A 24,206-nucleotide genomic window follows, 5' to 3' on the forward strand; every position below is an offset into this window, starting at 1 on the left:
GTAGACTGAAAAAACAATAATTTCATCATGTGGCATCATACTGACACTCACAAGATTAATCAACGGGGTGGGAACCTTTAGTTCTTCTTCAAGTGCTTGCTTATGTTGATTCCATTCTAGGTGTGTGCATGCCACATGCACAGTTGTCAGAGACTTTTGTCTTAGCGGTATCAGTAGAGTTGGCTGTGGCACCCCTGTTACCAGATGTTACTTTGGGGTATGCTCATTTATTAGGGTTACTCTTCTCGGGCGGGGGAGGGGTCTGTAATTCTGTTAATGTACTGCTTATGCCACTTGTGTGTTCATATGGAGCTCTACTCTTTCCTTCTGCAAGTCTCTGCCCAATGGAGCAATCCTACAGGACCTAGGTTTCCCAGGACTGGGTTCCTCCAGCCCTGGAACTGTGTGTGTGTGTGTGGGCGTGCGCGCACACATACACACGTCTGAGCGGACTGGGCAATCAGCACTCTTAAGCTGATCCCCTCATATGTCCCTGTACGCAATGGGCTGGGTTAAGCAAGCTGTCACTCTTATGTGCCCCTGGTCTCAATAGGCTGGGCTGAGCAGCACTTTCAGCTGCCCCAACTCTTATGTGCCACAGGTTTAACACGTCCGTATTCCATTTTCATGTTACAATTGTACTGGTAGTAACCCACTTGATGAGCAAACCCCACAGTATTTTTGGGCGCTACAGGCATCTTTAGCTTAGGTAAAAGAAGCATTGCTGCAGAGTAAATGCGGGAAGCTAAAAACACAAAAGAGTAAAGTTCAGAGAGAGAGAAGCAACCAGCTTAACCATAAAAGTTATTTATTGAATAATAGTGATAACTACACAAGGAGGGCTAAACCAACATACCATACATTATTAAAGGTTAATACCTGAGGTAGAAAGGAAAACAGAGAGAGAGAAAGAGAGGGATCTCAGCCACTCCACGAGGCTTGAACTGGTCGGGGTTCCCCGATGATGGTGGTAGCTCAGGGTCCTGAGTCCTGGAGACAGGCAGAGCCCCCAGCACAATCAGTCAGGAGAAGATGGACTCTCAGTGGAACTGATGCATAGTTTGAATCTAAGCATCAGACCGGGAACTGGAGGGTAAGTAGGGATTTTTGTAGAGAAAATACAGTGGTTCAAGGGAGAACACTAGATTTGTTTATAGGTAAACTGATGACTTAAGGGTTTTCTTTAGGCTAGACAATAGGAACTGATCACTCTTGGCTGTGGGTGGTGCTTTCTTCCAAGGAGCTCACAATACAACGAGGCTGCTTCAGTATTTTGGGAATTCACATTTTGGATATCAATCAAGGATTTATTACTAGAATTGGTCTGATAATTGCTGAGCTCCGTGTGTGCAGGCATAGGTTCATTAACATCTGGAGCAGAGATTCCCATGACGCCATGCTTCTCTGTTTTTCTGATCCCAGAGTTCAGTGCGGTTCTCTGTTCTCCATTCTGTATGCAAATTGAGAGGTCTCCCTGTCCCATCTTTCACGCAGATGAAGCTAGGGGAGTTGTCTCTGTTTTCTATTCTGCATGCTAATGGAGATGTCTTAATCTTGTCACCCTTGTCAGGAGGGGTCTAGGTGTGTCTCCCAACGCTCTTCACTGCTCTCCGCAAGCCTTTTCTCTGATCGATTTTGGTTCAAGAAGAGACTGGTCGGGGGTGTGTGTCTTTCATGAGTCAGACAGGCTAGATACTGCGCCCTGGTTCCCCAAAAACACAGAGCTGACTGGTATCACCCCCTTGAGTGCTGCACTCATGCATTGGTATATTAGGTGCCACTGACCCTACCCTCTCTCAGTTCCTTCTTACTGCCTGTGATGGTTGGTTGGAGCTCCTTGTGTTGCAGATCGCAAGAGCATTAGCGGTTCTTTACAGCCTTTGTTATCTCCTTTGTATATAGTTTGTAGGTACTTAGTTAGCCATTAAGTTAAGAGTTAGGTTAGTTGGTAGTTAGAGTCCCTGCTGGGACTTCGCCCCAGAACGAGGCATGCCCCGCTCTCCCGGCTTCAAACCATGCTCGCCATGCAGCAGGCCGATGCCTATCAGTGCCCCCCATGACAGCTGCTTGAAGTGTTTGGGGGAATCCCATAGAAAAGACAAGTGTCGAATCTGTAAAAACTTTCGACCTATAACCCAAAAGGAGTGGGATATCCACTTGAAGGCCCTCCTCCTGGAGGTTGAGCTTCATCCTGCAGTGCAGCACTCCCACTCGGACACCATGCTGAGAACTTTGGCATCGGTGCAGAGTGCACCACTAGCAGCAGGTTGCGCCGGTCCCCGTATCATTGGTACTGGCAAGCTTCCCATCAGAGATCGCTGTTGCCCAGGTCACCTTCGCCCAGACGGCCTCCCAAATGTTGGTCCCTGCCTGGGTGGGGCCGCTCCTTGTGACGGCACTGGTCCCCTTCCCCTGTACCATTCATCAGGCAGGTGTCGTTCCTCGCCCTCACCTTGCTGGTTGCAGACCAGAGTCAATCAGCAGACTCAGGCCTCGATGACTCTGCCTTGGTTGCTGGAAGGGCAGTGGTCCGAGATGGACTGGGAGTTCAGCTCCTTGTCAAGAAGAGGTGATTGGCCACCGACTCGTGAGACCAGTGCGTCACCTGCAGTGACAACATGGCAGCAGGAACAGTGGCCCGCTCAATGGCCATATTGGTAGCCGTGGGGCGTGCCAGTAATGCCAGTCCTGTGTTCCCACCAGCCCTCCTGGCTGCTTCGGAGAGGGAGGGGGAACCTGCTCCTCCACAGGTGGTGCAGTCGTCGTCCCTGGACCTTGCGGTGGCAGGTCCCTCCCAAACGGGCAGTCCCCCCGATGACTTCAAGTGGCACTGGGCCCTCCTTCAAAGGATGCCTGCTAACTTGAACCTACAGATTGAGGAGGTCGCGTAGGAGTCTGACGACCTCTTTAACATTATATCCTCCTCCACGCTGGCCCAGGTTGCGCTGCGTGTCCACCCAGGGATCCTTAAAATGGCCAAATCACTGTGGCAAACCCTCTCTTCCATTTCACTGACTTCTAAGAAGACGGAAAAGAAGTATTACGTCCCTGCAAAAGAGTTCGAATACTTCTACATGTACTCTCTAGTGGTGTCACTGGTCGTGTCCGCTGTGAACGAAAGGGACAGGCAGGGCCATGTTAGTGGTACATCAAAGAACAAAGATGTCAAGAGACTTGATTTATATGTCAGATTTATTCAACGTTCAGCCTGCAATTCAGGGTATCTAACCACCAGGCCTTGTTAGGCAGATACAGTTTTAACCTGTGGGACTCCTTTAACAAGTTCAAAGGGGCCCTCCCACAAGATCGAGCCCAGGAGTTTGCTGCTTTGGTGGACAAGGGCACAGCGGAGGGGAGCCCTCCAAATGGCCTGGGATGCTACTGGCTCCGTGGCCAGGGTGGTCACCTCCGTGGTGGCCATGAGGTGCAGCTCCTGGTTGCAGTCCTTTGGGTTGTCCCAGGAGATGCAGGCCACTATTCAGGACCTCCCACTTGAGGGGGCGGAGCTTTTCTCCAAGCTCATGGACTCAAGGCTCTATGTCCTTAAAGACTCCCATGCCTCCCTCTGCTCCTTGGGCCTTCACATTCCTCAGCAGGCCAGGAAGCCATTCCGTCCTCTGCCTCCTCCACCCCCACAGTCTAGGTCCTGGGGAACTCCCCGACTGGGTTCCTACAGGAGAAAGGACAAAGGCAGAGGCAAGGGGTCTACGCGGTGACACCCATCATCTTCCTGCTCATCTGCTCAGCCTGACCCTCTTAGAAACTGGGAAGGCCAGATGCAGTCATTTTGAGGGTGCGCTCAAGGACGACGCCCCAGTCACTTCACTGGATCCACCCTCCCTCTCTTTCCTTGACCGCCCCTTCCCTTCTGATCGGCCTGGTCTCGGCTAACCTTGGACCGTTGGGTTACACCCTGCAATTTGTAGCCGACCCTCCTCTCGCCCCCCTCCCCGTCCCTCTGGAAGGTCGCGTTCCTGGTTGCAGTAACATCTGCCCTCTGGGACTCTCAGATTGGGGCATTCACCTCGGAACTGCCCTATATGGTCTTTTACAAAGACACAGTCCAGCTGAGGCCATACCTGGCTTTCCTGCCCAAGGTGGTCTCTCAGTTTCATAGAAGCCAGGACATTTTCTTACCTGTCTTTTTTCCAAAGCCGCATAAGTCGGAGGAGGGGGTGCATAGGCTGCATTCCCTAGTTGTCAGGAGGATGTTCGCTTCTACATGGAAAGAACCAAGCCATTCTGCAAGTTGACGCAATTGTTCGCCGTGGTGTCCGACAGTATGAAAGGTCGCCCAGTGTCCACTCAAAGAATTTCTTCTGGGATCACCACCTGCATTCACTACTGCTATGATCAGGTGAAAGTGCCACCCCCGGCAGTTGCAACCACCCACTCGATCAGGGCCCAGGCCTCTTCAGCAGCTTTTCTGGCTCAAGTGCCTATCCAGGACATCTTTAGGGTGGCTACCTGGTCGTTCATCCACACGTTCATGTCCCATTACACACCTACCCAGCAGGCCCGGGACAATGCTGGCTTTGGTAGGGCAGTACTACAAGCCACTAAGCTGTTAACTCCAAGCCCACCTCCTAGGATACTGCTTGTGAGTCACCTAGAATGGCATTGATATGAGCAAGCACTCAAAGAAGAAAAAACGGTTAACTACCTTTTGTAACTGTTGTTCTTCAAGATGTGTTGCTCATGTCCACTCCATTACCCGCCGTCCTACCCCTCTGTTGGAGTTGCCAGCAAGAAGAAACTGAGAGGGTATAGGGTCGGTGGCACCTAACATACCGATGCATGAGCTCAGCACTCAAGAGAGTACCACAGCTGACTCTACGGATACCACTAAGGCACAAGTCTCTGACAACTTTTGCACGTGTGCATGCACACACCTAGAAAGGAATGGACCTGAGCAACACATCTTGAAGAACAACAGTTACAAAAAATAGGTAACCATTTTATCTATTGCACACATCTCTGTCACTTCAGCTAACCAAAACTCACAGCAGCAGTAGGTTTTCATCATCCACATGGACTGGCAGTACAGGGGATGAGTCAAACACTTTGTCACTGATTTTCACAGATATTTCTTTATTTGGGACAGCAGAGAAATGGTGAACTCTGGGATCTTGGGTTCCCTTCCACACTCTACAGAGAAGTGTGTTCTAGTGGACACAGACCCTTCTGTCTGCTCCCTAAGCTTGACCGCTTTTGCCTGGTCACCACCAACCTGTTTCTGTCCCAGTCCTCTCTCTTCCTCAGCCCTGGTTCCAATCCCATGCTCTTTTGCCTCACCAGTCTGTCTCCATTCTTCAGGCTTCTCAACACTGTTCCAGTCTCTTTGCTCAGCCAGTCCTACTCTCCCCTTGAGTCCCATCTGAGTTCCAGTCTACCCCCACTCTCCCAGTCTGTCACCTTTCCTCCATTCCTGGTTCCTCATCCAATCTCTCTCCTCTCCCCCCTGGACTCCAGTTGTTTTCCCCCTCCCTGACTTCTTTTCTTAGTTTCTTTGTCCAGCTAGTTCCAGTTGTCCCTCTGCAGCCTAGCTCCTTATCAAAATCTGTCTCTCCTTTCACCCGCTCCCCAATTCTCAGTCCTAATCTCTTCGCTCTCACTACTCTAAAGCATGGGGGCACTAGAGCTTGTTAAAGAAAAGGTCTCCAGAAAATTTTTTAACATTGCAAAACAATTTATTTTTCCTTAACCTTGTTCCCTGAAAGGGCATACCTTTTTGACTGGAACTTCCCAAAACAATTCAGCCTGAGGCAGACACTGGTTATGGAAACTTTCTGCCCAAAGTTTGTCAAAGTTATAAGCAACAGGCTGAATAATGGGAAGTGTCAGGCAACCTTAATAATAGGCAGTGCTACCAGCTCCTCCTATAATATAACTTTAGGTTCCTAAGTTAGAAATATCTAGCTTATGTCTATAATATTGTCTAATCACTTGGGCCTTAATCCTGCAAACACTAAAACGTATGTTACAAATAGCTCCATTGAATAAATTAATATATTGATTTGAACTACTCCATTCGTAAGTAATGAATGTGCATGAGTGTTTGCAGGATTGGAGCTTTGGTATGTATTTCCCTTAAAAAAGGAAGCCGTGACGTAATAATGATAAAATATTATTGATAATTTCACTTAATAACTTCATGTTAAGTTATTCATGTTAATAACTTCATGTTAACATGTTAACTTCATGTTAACTGCTTAGAGAATGTGTTTTAGTACCTACAGTGTTCAGCTTACCTTTACTGATGCCAGTTCTGGTATGGATTTCTCATTTTTAGTGTATGTGCTTGTACCTTACATTGTCACTTAAAGTACAAAATAACTCTCTTGAATTTCTATGATATGTGCAGCTTTATTCATTTTTGTGGGAAATCTCTTCCCACTGTGTTTGGTATGCAAAAGGTATATCAACACCCAGAAAACTTAACTGTGAAATTATACCTGCTAAATCACAATTAGCTTTGTGGACTGATTTAATCATTTTAAAGAATCTAATGTTTTATTAATGATACAGTACCATCCTCACTCTATCCACAAAATTTCTAGAAATATTTAAGAATATTTTTAAGCAGCTATATTTTGAAATGTGTTGTCTTTCTAGAGGTTTTGTTTCTCGCCCCCCCCCCCATTTATAAAGGACCGTTTTCAAAGGTCTAGTTTGATTTATGTTTGGTTTTGTTTTTACTGTGCAGTCTGTTTTTTGTCACTTGCAAAATAAAAAGTGGACCCCTTTATTGGAGGAAAAATAATCTACCAGTTTTTCTTTTTTATTTACAATTAATTCATTTTTTTTCTTTCTCCTATAGGCAGAGTGGATGATTGGAAAACTGAACTGCCCATTCTGTGGAGCCCGTTTGGGAGGGTTTAACTTTGTCAGCAATACAAGATGTTCTTGTGGCCTGTTGGCAAATATACATCTCTGCAAGAGTCGGATTGATTATCAGCCAGCTTGTTCAGTTAGATTAGCGAGATCATCAGTAAAACAGATGTCACTTTACAAATTTCCATCTGGTTCTAATAACAAAATACAGCACTGCGTGACAGGTGGAATTTTGGGACCCAGAAATCAAGGGCTTTCATACATGGCCAAAAACACGAATGGTACTGGAAGATTAACAGAAGCACTTTGCCTGGAGGTGAGATCAACCAGCTTTGAGATGAACAATAAAAAACTGCACTTGAAAGTGTTTAATAAAAAAAAAAGTCGTTCAGCTTCATGGCCTGTGAATGAGAGATGCACTAGAAAAACTTGTCATAGAAAAGCACATAGTTTGGATTTGAATATCAGAGAGAGACTTGTCTTGTTGCCTAGTTTGTATGGAGTTTCCAGTAAGGGGCCTATTTACCACAGGCAAAATGAAACACAATCCATTTACTCAAGAGGTAGCTTGCAATTAGAGTCCAGTAGAAATAATAATTCCTTTCAGGGCCTGTGTAATTCTGATACTGATGAGCTACCAAAAGAGTTTTCAGTTACTTCCTGCAATACATTAACCTGTAGAGAGACAGCATGTGACTGCTGTTTTGAAGCTTCTGATCAATGTTCTGGGAGTGCCACTGCTGACCAACTGCCTTTCATGATGGACCTCTCTTCATCTGTGACTGCTGTAGAAGAGGACATTGGACAGCAACACATCACATCTGTTGATTTTGTGCAGCCTGCCAATTTTTCCTTGGTTGCTGTCAATCAAAAGCTAAGCAAAAGAGAGAGAAGCAAGTTGAAGAATTTGAGGAAAAAACAAAGAAAGCGAGAAAGGTGGCTTCAGAAGCAGGTGAGTGTATGAAAAATGACCCATAGCTTTGCTTGTACAATTTGGTGCGTCAGTAAGAGAGGAGCTTTAAGAGATGTTGTTTTTTTTAATTTTGCCTTTTAGTGCCTGTGAAAGATTAATAGTACACAACTACACCGATATAACGCGGTCCTCGAGAACCAAAAAATCTTACCGTCTTATAGGTGAGACCACGTTATATCGAGGTAGGGAGAGGAACCGCTCCCTGCCCCAGCTCACGTCTGCTCTGCCTCCGCCTCTGAGAGCGCCACCGCCGCTCCGCTTCTCCCCCCCTCCCTTCTAGCCTTGCTGCGCCAATCAGCTGTTTGGCGCGGGAAGCCTGGAAGGAAGGAAGTGGGGGGGAGAAGTGGAGGGGTGGCAGTGTGCTAAGGGGAGGAGGCGGAGCAGAGGTGAGCTGGGGCAGCGAGCGGTTCCTCTGCGCCCTTCTCCCACCCAGTTGCTTGCTGTGGCCCTCCCCGCGCCCTCCCCACACCTCAGCTCACCTCCGCTTCGCCTCTGTCTCCTCCCCTGAGCATGCCGCCACCACTCCGCTTCTCCCTTTCTCCCTCCAAGCCTTGCCGTGAATCAGCTGTTTGGCGCGGCAAGCCTGGGGCAGGGGGTTGCAGCAAGTAAGGGGGGACGCAGAGGAACCGCTTGCGGTAACATGAATTCAGATATAACGAGGTAAAGCAGCCCCACTCCCAGAGCGCTGCTTTACAGCGTTCTATCCGAATTCGCGTTCTATCGGACCGCGTTATATCGGGGTAGAGGTGTGCTGTCCACAGCCAGGCACCATGAAAACAAGAGTTGTGGAACCTTCATACATACTTGGTTTTTCCAGTTCAATTTTCTCTCTGCCTGCAGCAGGACTGCTTTTTGACTACAGAACCACATTTTCATGAATGGAGATTGCTAGTCTAGTCAGTTTCTGTCACATTTCTTGTAGTTTTATGATGTAAAAACAAATCTGCAGTAGGATTCTAATACCACAAAACTTACTTGATGTGACCAAAGCAAACTTGAACCCAGTTCTTATAAACTGAAAGCACTGACTCTCAGGATTTCCTGGCTACAACGTTAGCTTGACCCACTTTTTCACAAAAGTAAAGACCAGACAGGTAAAATTTGTAAAAGCTGTGTCAGAAGACTTACATTTAACTATTACTTCTTATACGATTATATATAACAATAGTAACAGATTATTTTTAATATAAGAGATAACAGCTTTTAAGAATTTTTAAAAATTAAAGGTGTCTGATTCTCTGCTGCCTTGCAGCTTTTGTGATATTTACCCATGTGCAAAGGGGGGTGAAATCTTACCATTGATATCTGATAACATTTTACACTTGCTTTGCACAGGTATGAAAGACTACATAATGTGAAAATCAATAGAGAATTAGCCCCAAGAAGTTTGTTTTCATGTGTAATCTTTACATTCTAGCTATTTTTCCCTTGAAAATATCTCACTGATGAATAAAGTGTCCAGCTACACTAAACTCTTTCTGATTAATTTTTTTTTTAATTATGTAATAGCAGTGTGATTGCGATTATAGTTTTCCATTTACTGAAACTATAAAAGGAAAAAACAGAATTAAAAGGTGAAACTATTTTTGTTGTGCCAGGGATGGGCGTGAGATGTTTTACAAAGTGACCAGGAGCAGGTATTCTAACAAACAACAAAGTTATTGCTAGGTCCGAGGAAATGAAGGAATGAGATTAATTATAATCTACTGTGTGATACAAATAGTAATAGAATGTCCTCATTGTAAAATTCAGGCAGGATTTCTAAAACTTCCAGCAGTAAAATAGCACATGCCTGATAAGAGGTAAATATAGGTATTGTTCAGGTCAGAGAAATAGTATCTACTCAAGAAATCACTGCTGTGTTTATGGGGGTATGTAATTTTAACAACGCTAGGTAGCAACACCATGCCACTATATTTCAGCTATGGAATGTAAAGCTACTGAAAACCCAATATTTCAGGAGTTATAATTGTTTGGTTTAAACTTCATAATGCTTAAATTTGGTACACTATATATACCATAATTTTACACTCAAAACAAACTATTTGAATTGGCAGTACTCTTTTAGTAGTAGATATCAAAATGTAATATTAATTTTAGTACTTTCAGATTTTTTTGTGTTGATTTTCATTTAAGACAATACTATACTCTGGAGTGAAATTCACCTCTTTGCCAGATGCCAGCACAAGGCCTAAGCACCACTCAGGCCCTACTCATGGGGACTTAAGTGGTATATAGGCCTTGCACTAATCCTCTGCACAAAGTGTAATTCACCCTTAATATATACCATTGTATAGGCATAATTTCATTCCAGGTGGATTAGGTCCATGAGTCATTTGGACTCATTACAATGCAATGTAAATGAAGCCACTAAAATACCACAAAAACTCATATTAAAATCAATTAATTGATTTCAAAATTGATACACAGTGGAAAAAATCATTCTGGACAAATGACTGTGCAGGTGCCCCTGCTGTGTTTCTAAATTAAATACAGTGTTCCAACTTGTATCTATGGTGGGCCGTGGGACAAATCACACAATTATGCACTGTCCCATGAGACCTGTCATATTGCAGCTGCAATTTTATATTTCTTGCCATTATGTGATATTTTAAAATTTTTGTTTTGGCTTTAAAATGCCTCTGTAAAATGAAGAGAAAAAAAAAGCTTTTAAAACTTTGAGTGGGATTTTCAAAGCTAACTGAGGAGATTTGGGTGTCCATTTCCCATTAACTTACATGTAGGTTAGGTGTCCAAGTCCCTGAGGTAACTTTAAAAATCTCAGCCTTAATTGCTACTGTGGAAGGAGTCCAAAATGGCAGCTACAAGGACATTTTATGTGTGGAATTTCACAGGTTCCAGAGTGCAAAACCACATAAGACCTACACAGCCACCACACTTTTTAAAAGTGATTTCTGTTAAGTTTCTCTCTGCAATGGTTTGTTGTTGTTTTTTTCTACTTTGAGGGCTTGAAGGAGAAATACATTTACAAAATTATCTTTCCTTTTTTAACCCTCACCTCCCCAATTCCTCTCTATTTATATATTTGATGCATCAGATGATGTAGTTACACATGATAAATCTACTTATTGAATGTACAAATTCAGAAGAAGGTATTTAGCGATATGTGTAATCATGTTTACTTTAACTGAGCTGGTATTAGTCATATTTTGTTATGTTTGTTTTTTGCATGGCATTGGTCCTCAATTATAGCCAAAACTTGATTTAGTATTTTAATTTTAATCTTAATATTTAACATTTTACAGTGTGATGCAGTGAAAACACCAGTTTTTATTTTTAAAGGATTATCTGTATTATGGAAGCCTGACTGAAGCCTAGATTATCACACCTCTGAGGGAAAAAATAGTGGGTGCTCATCACTCAGTGGCAGCCCCACTGATCAGTTCCTCCCCCGTCCCTCCCCAGCGCCTCCCACCAGCCAGTGATCAGCTGTTCAGCAATGTGCAGGAGGCCCTGGGGGAAGAGGGGGAGGAATGGGGGCTGGAAGAGGCAGAGCAAGGGTGGGGCGTGCTTGGGAGAAGGGATAGAACAGGGTGGGGGTAGAATGGAGGCAACAAGGGCCTGGGCAGAGCAGGGGTCAAGCACCCTCAGGGACACCAGAAAGTTGGGGGTCTGCATCTCATGGTGTCATTGTAGCCACATAAATGGAAGCAGATTCAGTAAGCATCAGGATAAATATTAATTGGGAAGTTATGTCCAGTATAATCTGGGAAAAACCTAAATTGTAATGTCCTTGAATAAATTATTTGTTAGTTACCAGATGTAGGCCTTGCTGGAGCCGCTGACATGACTATAAGTATGAACAAAAGTAGACTGTAAACCAAAGTAGGCCTTGTTAGAATAGTAACACCAGCTGACCAAGCAAACATATTTCTGAGAGGATGTTGCAAGAACACACAGACCCCTCGCAAAGATAATGCTGGGATGTCAGGATAATGGATGAGGATGTTTTGGTCAAACTATGAGTTACACGGTACAAGGATGGTAACTAATATGGAATGTAATATGTAACTTGTTTGTATCAATGTATAAAAGGAGAGTGGAAGAAGATGCATCTTTGTATTGGTTAGGGGACATTACGTTGAATGAGCTGATACCTTGTCACAGGCATACAGGCATTCGTGTGCTTATAACCAGTGAACCGTGGTACTGATACCGTGTTTTGTTGACAATAAACTTGTCCGAGTCTTTGCCACTGAACCAAGCCTGTGGTCTTTCTGTATGATTAACATCGAAGTCTTCTGAATCAGCAAGTGCAAGCTGCGCTAATGCAGATAATACTGGAGCTCCAGAAATAGCACAGGAGCAACAGACACAAGAATAACACCAGAAAACAAATTGTTTAGTTTTATATGTACAGTAAGGCTAATTTTCTTATTTAAGCTGGCACACCTTTTATGTGAGTTTAGCAGGAGAGGCCATTTAAAATGTGTACTCTAGATACTCAGGATGAAATTCTGGTCCCATTGAAGTCAATGGCAAAACTCCAGTTGACGTCAGTGGAGCCGGGATTTCACCCTCGGTGCTCTAGTTTTCTCGAAAGATACAAGCAATGTTCACTTCTTTGTTTTAACATAACAGCTTTGAGAAAGTGATGCCTAGTTTTAGTTTTTAACCTGTAATAATAGAGTTTACCAGCTGGGTCTTCAGATCTTTGATGTGAATGTGAAAGAAAGAGGGATGGAATTATTTTGTTTCAGAAAGTGTGGGAATTATTATTGAAATCTGATCACTAACATCACTGAGGATATTTCTTTTCAGTAACTTGTCTGTAGATACTGTCATTCCACTGAAATCGCTTATCTCAGAAATGCCTCACTTGAACACCCTCACATTTGGGCAGGAATCTTCTACTGCTACAGGTTAAACAATCAAAACTTGAAATGGAAATTGCTATTTTTTAGAGATTTTAGAAGCGGACAAGATTGGGCTAAAAAAGGAATGCAAATCTGGTTTTTTAGTTGGAGCAGCTACCACCTATCCATAGTTCTATTTTTTCATTCATTTATAATTAGAATGGACAAAAAGTTTGGCTGAAACAAAAACAAAATTTTGACATTTTCCAAATGAAACATTTTAATTTGAAATGAGTTGACTTTTCTAAATTTACGCTGATTTCATTAAAATATTAAGACTTTTTTAAATTGTACACAATGTTTCATTCAACCCCAAATGAAAGGTATATCTGCTGAATGGGAGAACTAAAAATTAGATTTCAATCTTAGCTCTAAGAACGAGGAGTACTTGTGGCACCTTAGAGAGTAACAAATTTATTTGGGCATAAGCTTTCGTGGGCTAAAACCCACTTCGTCAGATGCATGCAGTGGAAAATACAGTAGGAAGATATATACAGACAACATGAAAAAATGAAGTTTTTTTGTTGAAGAATTGCGACTTTTAGGTCTTTAATTGAGTGTCCAGGGAGGCTGAAGTGTTCTCCGACTGGTTTTTGAATGTTATAATTCTTGACATCTGATTTGTGTCCATTCTTTTGCATAGCGACTGTCCGGTTTGGCCAATGTACATGGCAGAGGTGTATTGCTGGCACATGATGGCATATATCACATTGGTAGATGTGCAGGTGAACGAGCCCTTGATAGTGTGGCTGATGTGGTTAGGTCCTATGGTGGTGTCCCTTGAATAGATATGTGGACAGAGTTGGCAATGGGCCTTGCTGGAAGGATAGATTCCTGGGTTAGTGTTTTTGTTGTGTGGTGTGTGGTTGCTGGTGAGTATTTGCTTCGGGTTGATGGGCTGTCTGTAAGCGAGGACTGGCCTGTCTGTGAGAGTGAGGGATCGTCCTTCAGGATAGGTTGTAGATCCTTGATGATGCCCTGGAGAGGTTTTAGTTGGGGGCTGAAGATGACGGCTAGTGGCATTCTGTTATTTTCTTTGTTGGGCCTGTCCTGTAGTAGGTGACTTCTGGGTACTCTTCTGGCTCTGTCAATCTGTATCTTCACTTCAGCAGGTGGGTAATGTAGTTTTAAGAATGCTTGATAGAGATCTTGTAGGTGTTTGTCTCTGTCTGAGGGGTTGGAGCAAATGCGGCTGTATCTCGGAGCTTGGCTGTAGACAATGGATCGTGTGATGTAGTCTGGATGAAAGCTGGAGGCATGTAGGTAAGTATAGCGGTCAGTAGGTTTCCAGTATAGGGTGGTGTTTATGTGACCATCGCTTATTAGCACTGTAGTGTCCAGGAAGTGGATCTCTTGTGTGGACTGGTCCAGGCTGAGGTTGATGGTGGGATGGAAATTGTTGAAATCATGGTGGAATTCCTTAAGGGCTTCTTTTCCATGGGTCCAGAAGTTGTTGATGTCATCAGTGTAGCGCAAGTAGAGTAGGGCTGTTAGGGGACGAGAGCTAAGGAAGCGTTTTTCTAAGTCAGTCATAAAAATGTTGGCATACTGTGGGGCTATGCGGGTACCCATAGCAGTGCCGTTGACTTGAAGGTATACATTGTCCCCAAATGTGAAATAGTTATGGGTGAGGACAAAGTCACAAAGTTCAGCCACCAGGTTTGCCGTGACAGTATCCCCGATAATGGATCTACACCCTATCCTGAAGGAAACCTGTCCTGAAAGACGATCCCTCACTCTCACAGATCTTGGAAGACAGGTCAGTCCTCACTTACAGACAGCCCCCCAACCTGAAGCAAATATTCGCCAGCAACCACACACAGGGGCAGCCCTAGACTAGCTGCCAGCAACTGGTGCCCTCGGCAAACCATGCAATCGGCGCTCCCACCCCCAAACCTCAAGGGCAGATATAGGCTGAGGTTTTTGGTAAACTGGGAAACATTTTACCCCTTTTTTCCTTTTAATGTTTTTTAAGCGTTTTGTTTTTTTTTAAACAGAGACTTAATTATTCGGTTTGTCCACCCGTCTGTCCAACCAATGTTTCTGAGATCAGATAAAATAGAAACGCGAAATTTTCAGAATAGATTTGTACACGACAGCTAGTTGATATTTTAATCCGATTTCAAATAAAAATGCATTAAAAATGTTAATTATAATTTTTATTACTACAAATCCAAAATAATCCATTACGCTATCCTGCTTTAACTGCCATTACCACCACATCCAATATGGAAAGAAATAAGAAAAAACTCTTCAATGAACTTTAACCTGTATTTACAAAACACTCTGAATAAAAAACACTCTGTGCTCTTAAAACATGACTTTTCTTGCTTTAAGTTTTGAAAATTCAGTCACTAGTTCTTTTAGATCCAGTTTTTGAGCTATTTCATGCTCTGTTGACATTGTGGCAAGTCCAACAAGTCTCTGTTGCACCATTGTTGAACGCAGATACGTTTTTATCAATTTTAACTTTGAGAAGCTATGTTCCCCACTAGCAACGGAAACTGGCAAAGTTAAAAGAATGAGTAGAGCTATAAAAATGTTTGGAAAACTGTCTGTGAGTTTATTTTCACAAACAAACTTCAGTACTTCTTCAGGAGTGGAATGTTTCTTAAGTCGTCTTGAGAAAGCCTAAAGCTCACTACACAAATCTGTAGTCAATGCCGACTCTCCGCTCTATATGAATTTCCGGCTATGTGACCTTGATGTACATTCGAGTTAGGTGTCACTAGCATTGCAGCTCTTGCTGCTGGCGGATATGTTTCATTGTGGCTGAGTTATTGCTTATCAAAATTGCGGAGTGGGTCATCTTGACCCTATGTCGCAAACTGAAAAAATTTTTTTTGCTAAAATATTATTTATTTTGCAGTAAATAAAAGATTTGACATTAATAAATTCTGATAAATGTAAAGAAACGAATTATAATTCATTCCCTCCAAACGTGCATGGGAATTGAAATAATGACATCTTCGTTATTTTATTTGTGTTTTTTCATCTTTTTCAATTTTTTTTCATTTTTTTTTTAAATTAGATTTTTTTCCACAAATTTGGCGCCCCATTTAACTTGGTACCTTATGCGACCACCTAGTTTGCCTATATGGATGGGCCGCCCTTGACCAAACAACAAAAACGCTAACCCAGGAGCCTGTCCTTGCAACAAAGCCCGTTGCCAACTCTGTCCACATATCCATTCAGGGGACACCACCATAGGATCTAATCACATCAGCCACACTATCAGGGGCTCATTCACCTGCACATCTACCAGTGTAATGTATGCCATCATGTGCCAGCAATGCCCCTCTGCCACGTACATTGGCCAAACCGGACAGTCGCTACGCAAAAGAATAAATAGACACAAATCAGACATCAAGAATTAGAACCTTTAAAAAAGCAGTCTGAGAATACTTCAACCTCCCTGGACACTCAATTACAGACCTAAAAGTCACAATTCTTCAACAAAAAAACTTCAGAAACAGACTCCAACAAGAAACTGCAGAACTGGAATTAATTTGCAAACTGGACACCATTAAATTAGGCTTGAATAAAGACTGGGAGTGGATGGGTCATTACACAAACTAAAAACTATTTCCCCATGCTAATTTTTTCCCTACTGGTCCTCATACCTTCTTGTCAACTGTTTGAAATGGGCCGTCCTGATTATCACTACAAAAGTTTTTTTCTCCTGCTTTAGCCCACCTTAATTGATTAGTCTCATTAGAGTTGGTATGGCACCCCCCATTTTCATGTTGTCTGTATGTGTGTGTGTATGTATATATATATATATATATACACACACACACATCTTCCTACTGTATTTTCCACAGCATGCATCTGATGAAGTGGGGTTTAGCCCACAAAAGCTTATGCCCAAATAAATTGGTTACTCTCTAAGGTGCCACAAGTACTCCTCATTCTTTTTGCTGATACACACTAACACGCCTACCACTCTGAAATCTTAGTTCTGTATTTTCTGACTTCAGAGTGCTTGATTTCTCAACCTTAATGTTGCATTAAGGCTAGTCTTATGTGTGGAATATTTAAACTATCATTTATAAAATGTGCTTTTCAGGTTCTCTAAGCACATGTGGAAAGCTGTGCAGTCATCACACCCCTGCCCCTGTGATATCACCTTCCCATAAGAGTATGGACGCAGAAGTACAAACCACACTTACAGAAGTACATGACCTAGTCTGACGTGTCACAAAAGAAAATCCTCCCTCCTTACCACCAGACCTCTTTCCATGACACCCCCTACCCCCAGTTAATCTGGGAACCTGGCCTTTCTTCCTAGGCTTCCTTCACTGACCCTACCATGTCACTCCACTTTGTACCATCCTAGTTAGGACCAGAGAATGTGTGTAGTGTCACAAGTGGACTGGTGTTTTGAACAATGAATTGTTCTGTGGTGTCTCAGTGCCATGATTTTCAGCTTGCTTGTCACCACACACTTAGCAATCAGATGATAAAAATTCACAAAAATGAAAGTGCATAAGCTTATAGGGGGTTGATTGAAAGAGATTAGATCGGGAACATCTCACTGCAGTGCTCTTTGTGGGAGTCTCTGTGTAGGACTTTTTCCTGATGTGAGGTGAATTTATCCTAATCCTTCTCTATACAAGTATATTGTGTGTTTCATTTTTATTTATTTTTAATTCAACCTTTTCCTCCCACTATCAGCTTGAGAGAGAGAGAGAGAGGATATATTTTCAGACTTTGGACAAATTCATCTGTAAATGCAGAGGTTTATTCTCTGGGTTTAGCCTATTGAAGGCAAGTGAATTTTTCCTGTGGTACACTGTGTCAGTCCCTGTGGAGCCATCCCCACTGCAGCCGCTGGCCCCAGCACCTCGCCTGTCTGATCCTTGCCACACTCAGCCCCTGCCTTCCAGCCCATCCTACCCAGGTGCCGTGTCACTCCTCATTCCGGAGGAGGCCACAGGTTGCTGAAAGCGGGGCAAGGCTGGGTAGGCCTCCAGGAGAGAGCCCTCATGCAGAAGCTGGCCCCACAGCTGTGGTGAAAAGTAGCAGTGCTGGCTGCCCTACTGCCAGTGTGCCCGCTCAGGTTTAACCCTGTGGCTGCAGGGCCAGACCTGAACAATGCTGACACCCTTCTTCCCCCTACCCCACCGTGAATACAGGGGTTCCAATGCTACTCACTCCGTTTTGGTCCCATGACAGAGGGACTGCAGGGCCAAACCTGAGTGGTACGTAATGTGCATACGGCTTGGAGGTATCACTGCCAGCTATTGTGGTAAGACAGACTATATCAGTACATATTCTGTGTTATAACAAGGTACATGTTACAGTGTTTATAATTGTGTTAAAATTCATCAGCCTTAAATCATAAGTAGTCTGTATAGAGAGTTCTATAGAGGACTGCATGGAATGAGATGTAATGGCTAAACTGTGTTTTTTAACAGCAGGGGGCACCAAACTTCCTCTAACTGCAAAATGATGGAAAACTGTTAACTTCTATCAAAGAACAGCATACAGTATAGTTCAGGAAACAGCTTTGGTACAGTACTATATATTGTTAGAAAGGTGATAGAGTACAACAGTTAGTGTTGACTTCTAACAATCGTATGTTTTAAGAATAACGGTGGTGCTTCTTATAGCCAAGAATCTGCCAGCATTTCTATTATAAGATGTCTTTAGTAAGGATCTTGTTACATATGTACTTATACTGAAAGTATGCCCTGGCCTGAAGCTTGTGATAAAATAGTTGAAAGGGCTGAGCCAGGGGAGTGTCTTTTTGCCTTTCTTTAAATTTGGTTTTATTTGGTTTTACAGTTCTTTAGTTACAGAAAGAATATATGGCTTGTTTAGAATTTACAGCATCTCATTGGAAAGGATCATTGAAACTCAGGTCACGGAAGAGTGTTGGGCTCTTGGCTTTAATTTATAACTTGACAACTGATGTGTGTGTTTGTATCTCTTCGATAATATATAGAAGCTAAAAAGTATCTGTCTTACAAAGATACATGATGATCACTTTTTAAAAGGTTAATTTTCATTATGCTACTAATGTTCATTTAAACTCAGATTAAACAGGTAGATGAGAAATTATGACAGCTTTTAAAATGCAAACCTCGGCAAGATGGTCTTGTAGTTAAGATGTTGGACTGGGACTCAGGATGACAATCCAAAAATTTGGTCATTTTGGATGAACCAGAATCACTTCTACTGATGGGTACTGCAAGACTCTTGGTATTGGACTCTCGTTTCTTGCTGGTACTGAACCATTCCCTGACACACATGCTTTCTGGTGCCCACTCAAATGGGTAGACTCCCTGTCCCAAATTCATGATTGTCTGCCCTCTCCATCATCAGATTACAATAAGGGAGCTCCTCTGACTGCCAGATTTCTGCTCAGGAGTCACTCGATTACCAGTCCAGAGCTGCCTCTCCCAACACCCTCTCCATAAGGGAATCCTCAAGGCACAGGCCACCCCTTGCTCCTCCTGGTCTGAGCATTCCTGTGTGCCCCTCCCTTCCCATATGAACCTATGATTGGTCATTCTGGGTTGCATGGGCTATCTGTAGGGAACAGTTCTCCTGAGCTTCTAGCTACACTCACAGGGAGCCTCAGAGGCACCAGATCTCTGCTATCGGTCACCTCCTCAAAAGGAATCTTGTGAGGGTCAGGAGATAGATGTAGCTTTTTATCAGCCTCTGACACTAATCTCTTTCTCCTCACCTGATGATGCTGTGATGCCACGATCCCACTCAGACATGCATGATTTTAAGCAATATCAGGATCTCATGATATTGCAGATTCTCTCCAGATCTTGTTGGAAGAGATTAATGAGTTTCAGCATAAACTGATTAACATCCTTCGCACTGCCTCCACTGGTAAGATAACTCTGCCTACAAACAAGGTTCTGCTTGAACTTGAAAAGACAATTTGACAGAGTCCAGCTACCATACCCTCGACTGCAAGAGAGCTAATAAAAACTACTGTGTTTCCCTTAAGGGATCAGAGTTCCTGTATTCAACCTCATGCTTCTTGGTAGTTAATGCAGTCAATGAATGTAATGGGCAACAGCACTCTAAGATTCACCTCTCATGATAAGGACCAAAAGAGGTTAGATTTGTTTGGCCACAAAAGTTATTCTTCTACTTCACTACAATTTAGAATCACCAAGTATCAATTCTTGATTACAAAATACAACTACACCAACTATGGGAACCTTTATTGACCGTCTGCCACAAGAACAACTGGAGCAATTTCAGGCTATCATCAGTCCGGGCCAGTTGTTAGTGAGGACTTCTCTTCCAGCATCCCTGGAAGCAGCTTGCATTGCAGCATGCTCAGTGTCAACAGCAATTGTTATGTGCTGTGTTTCTCGATGTCAGTCATTGGGGATCCTGAGAGAGTCCACAATACTGTTGGGATCTCTCCTTTGACAGATCTAAACTATTCAATGAATCCACTGATGAGTCCTTGCATTCTTAAAAAAGATTCCAGGACTTCCCTCCAATCTCTTGGAATTTGCACTCCTGCAAAAAGGAGAAAATTTAGCAAGTGACAAACAGCATAGATGTCTCATCCCATTCACTTCCCAGTTGCCATGGCCAACATGTCTTGGGCCTGGGTCCGTAGGATTTATGGGAGCAGCCACACTCCAACCCTCCACCTGGCAACCTTTTGACAATTGCTTACCTGGGACCTACAAAGCCCAGCCCCAGGGTGAGGTCTGCCCTTGATATCCAGTTGGCAGAGTCCCAGAGCAGCGGATTGGCTGCTGGCTGTACTTAAGCCTGCAGCAAAAGCAGGAAGCTGTCTGGACAACTGGACTACACCCTGCTCTGGACTGTGCTTTGTGCATCCGGCTCCTGCAGCTTGATTTCCTGGCATCCCGACTGAGCATGAACCCTGGCATCTGACATGTGGTTCTCATCTCCACTTTCTCTTATGTCAGACTGCCCGGTATCCTGACCCAGCCAGTTCTTGACTCATGATTCTGGCTCTGACTACTAGGTCTGGTCGACTGCGACCCAGTGACAGCTTTTTAGGACCACAATAACTCTGCAGGGCTGAGCCTGGTACAAGAAGGATAGACCCAGCAGCACCACTGCGGCCATCAGAAACTTCAGACTCTCCTAAATGGGCCCTCAGCCTTCAAGTGGATAATCAAGCACTGCAGGCCCAAGTTGTACAGCTGACCTCTGACAACCAGCAGCTGCAGGAGAAAATAGGGCAGTTCTGTATTGAGAATACTGTGCTTCAAACACAGCCTGCAGAATCTTGCCCAAATAATTTGAAGGGAACTGCCAGCAGTTCTGGGTTTCATGAACCAATGTCACTTTCTGTTTCTCATGTGTTCCCAAGGTGGCCTTGGTAATCAGCCTGCCTACAGGAGATGCATTAAACTGGGCCTCCTTCTTGCTGGAAGGCCATATCTCAGCACTGTTGAACTGCGATGCTTTTCTTCAGTCAAAGTCAGCCATCTTCGATGACCCACACTGAGCTTGAATGGCCAAGGCTGCCCTCACAGCAGATACAAAGTGGAACCAAGAAGTGCAGGTGTACCTGTTCTGATGGGGCTTACAGGAAGAAATCAAAGATGAACTGGCCTTGTAGAGATTCCTACAGGGCTAGACACTTTTGTGGACCTTACCATCCACATAGATAATCAGCTGCAAGAATGAAGGGAGTTAGCCAGGAGCACTTTCAATATCAATTGCTCCACCTTTGCACTCTCCACCACCCCCAGCAACTTTACAGAAGTTTTAGCGGTTGTAGCTGCTCAGCAACGTCAATGGAGAATAGTTGTCTTCCCCTGTCTTGACGATTGATTTCTCAAGGCCCCCTCTTACAGCAAAGTTCACATTGCAGTGAGAAAGGCCATAACTCTATTTGACATGCTGGGACTTCAGCTTTACAGAAAAAAGTCCACTTTGCACGAGTCCAATGTATAGTTCATTGGAGCTGTCATAGACTCCACAATATTCAGGGCTTACTTACCGATGGACTGGTTTATAGCACTAACAGACCTCATTTCTTGGGTTGAAATGAGTCCTCAGACAACAGCCAGAATGTATTTGCCACTCCTAGGGCATATGGCAGCATGTACCTTTGACACTACAGACCAGGTTACACCTTCATCTCTTCCAGGTTTGGCTCAGGACTGTTTACAGCCCCAGTAAACACCATCATGGCAAGTTAGTATTGATTCTACAGGAGGATCTAGGTTCCCTCAGTTTTTAGTGAAAGAACCCAGTCAAAGTATGTTCCAGACTTTCCTTCACTCCCCCATCTCCCTCTGGACAAGTGACAGACGTGTCTCTTGTAGGATGGGGAGCTCATTGTCAAAGTCCAATTGTCCACTCAGTAATCCATTCTTCACATCAACTTACTGTAACTCAGAGCAGTCAGATAGGTCTGTAAACAGTTCCTACCTGTGATCAAAGGCCGATCTGTAAGAATATTGACAGACACCAGAGCCCCCAAATACTATATAAATTGCCGGGGAAAAGCAAGATCAATTTTTGCTCAGCATTAGAAAATAAGCAACTGGAAAGACATACCTGCAAAAGTGGAAGAGGTTCCATCGCTGATGTTTTGAACAACACCTCTCTCCTGTTGACTCTCCCTATCTGATGTATTGGATTACCTTCTGAATTTGAAGAACTCTGGGCTGTCTCTGAGTTCTGTTAGAGTTCATCCAGCAGCAATTACAGCTTTCCACTCCATAGTCATAGGGCTCTCAGTCTTTGTGCACCCCACCGCCTCTCAATTTATTAAAGGATTATCAAACCTTTTCTTCCATTCTAGACAACCTTAGTCTGTCATGGGATTTACATTTGGTCCTTAATTCTCTGATAAGGCCTCCCTTCGAACCTCTTAAGTGTGTCCACTTCTATACCTCTCCATGAAAATTGCATTCTTAGAGCCTATCACCTCTGCTAGGAGATTTCGAGAATCAGGAGCTTTAATGGCTGACCCTCCCTACGCCACCTTTTATAATGAAAATGTATCTTTCTGGACATAGCCCTGCCTTTTACCTACGGTCACCTCAAACTTCCACATTAACCAGGTTGCTAAGCTTCCAGTTTGTACCAGAAACATCTCCAAATTAGGGAGGAAGCTGCTTGTCCTACCCTAGACGTCAGAAGAGTCTTTTATTTAGAAAGGACACAACCCTTTAGGACCTCCCCCAAACTGTTCATCTTTCACAAATAGAGTTAGAGGGTAGTATTGTGGTATATTTTATACACGCTTGTTTAAAAGTCAAACATGGACCCGGGAAAATTCCCTTTTTCAAACATTGTTTGGGATTAGGCCATGGTATAAAATTTGGCAAAATGTTCTAATCTTATGTGGTGCTGAGCATCCTCAACTCGTATTGAAGTAAATGGGAGTTGGGACACTTGGCACTTCATAGGAGTGGGCTTCAAAAGAAGCAGCTTGATTTTAAAAAGGGACTTGCAAACTTTAAGAGCATACATTTTTGGTCAGTAATAGTTTTCTCTTTGGCTCTGGGAATAGGTTCTTTTTTCTATGACCCTTTATAATTTAGGAGGCACTGCACGCTTCTTGCATATAGAACAGAGTTGTTATAAGTGGAGAAAAGAGCTCAACAGATGGTAAAAAGAAAATCTGCAGTACTAAATGAATTTTGTAGAAAGAGTGTTTTTGCAGAAGTACTTGTAATTTGATTGTGTGCCAACTAATGAATGTTACTGTTCTCAGTAGTATATAATTTATGAGAAATCATTTTGAATAATTTTTCTTTGTTTTGAGGCTTGGTTTTCAGATCTGGGCTCTGTTTTTGTAGGCATAATTTTGTACACACAATTCATGTATACTTTCTCCAAACAAGTCACAAGTGTGTATGCATAATATTTCATAAACAAAATTCCATTCACAAAAATGAAGCCATGGCTTGAAATCCATGAGGTAAGTGGAACATTCAAAGACTGAGATAATATGTCTCTGAATACATACATGTGTGGCTTCTTTGTATCTCTTGTTTTTGTTTTTTTGATGTGAGATTCTGAAGTTAAACTGCAGTATTCTCAAGAGTTACTTTTTCAAATGGTGGGCCAAATGAACCCCTGGTGTAATTCCAATTATAGGCTTTGTTATATTTCTTATTTATATATTTTCAGTAGTTGTGCAGGTGGTATGGAGTCTCGCCATTAGAGCAGGAGCTCTGAAAGGCATTTTTGTGTAGTGTATGCTCACCTCTTGGGGGGTTGCACTGTGTGCTCCTCGCTGTGGCAGGCCACATTTGCTGTCTGCAATGGCCCTGTTTCCTTGCTGCCCCTTTCTGGGCTAGTTTAGCATTGCTAACACGCTGCTGCTCTTGTCACCAGAATAGCACAAATATTGCAGTTGTGGCCAGCACTGCACAGGTTGGGTAGAAGACTCCATCATCTACCACCTTTCCCATCCTTGGAGAGCCTGAGATCTTGCTGGACATAAATGAGTCAAGGAAGAAACTAAGATTTTTTGGGGCCTTACCAAAGTTCTTTGATATCAGCATATATTTCATTAATGGCAGTCAGCTTTGAAG

The 24,206-nt window shown here is 43.4% G+C and overlaps 1 protein-coding gene across 7 annotated transcripts in view; it reads left to right on the top strand.

The window, feature by feature from the left end:
- RNF180 (ring finger protein 180) overlaps positions 1 to 24,206 on the top strand; it is a 232,972-nt gene that overhangs the window by 116,359 nt on the left and 92,407 nt on the right. For all 7 annotated transcript variants that reach the window (XM_048850903.2, XM_048850908.2, XM_048850906.2 and 4 more), the window contains one exon: positions 6,821 to 7,786. In XM_048850903.2, coding sequence (XP_048706860.1) covers positions 6,821 to 7,786 — 966 coding nt within the window. The remainder of the gene's footprint in view (positions 1 to 6,820; positions 7,787 to 24,206) is intronic.

The sequence above is a fragment of the Caretta caretta genome, chromosome 5 (genome assembly GCF_965140235.1).
Source record: "Caretta caretta isolate rCarCar2 chromosome 5, rCarCar1.hap1, whole genome shotgun sequence".
Lineage (NCBI taxonomy): Eukaryota > Metazoa > Chordata > Testudines > Cheloniidae > Caretta > Caretta caretta.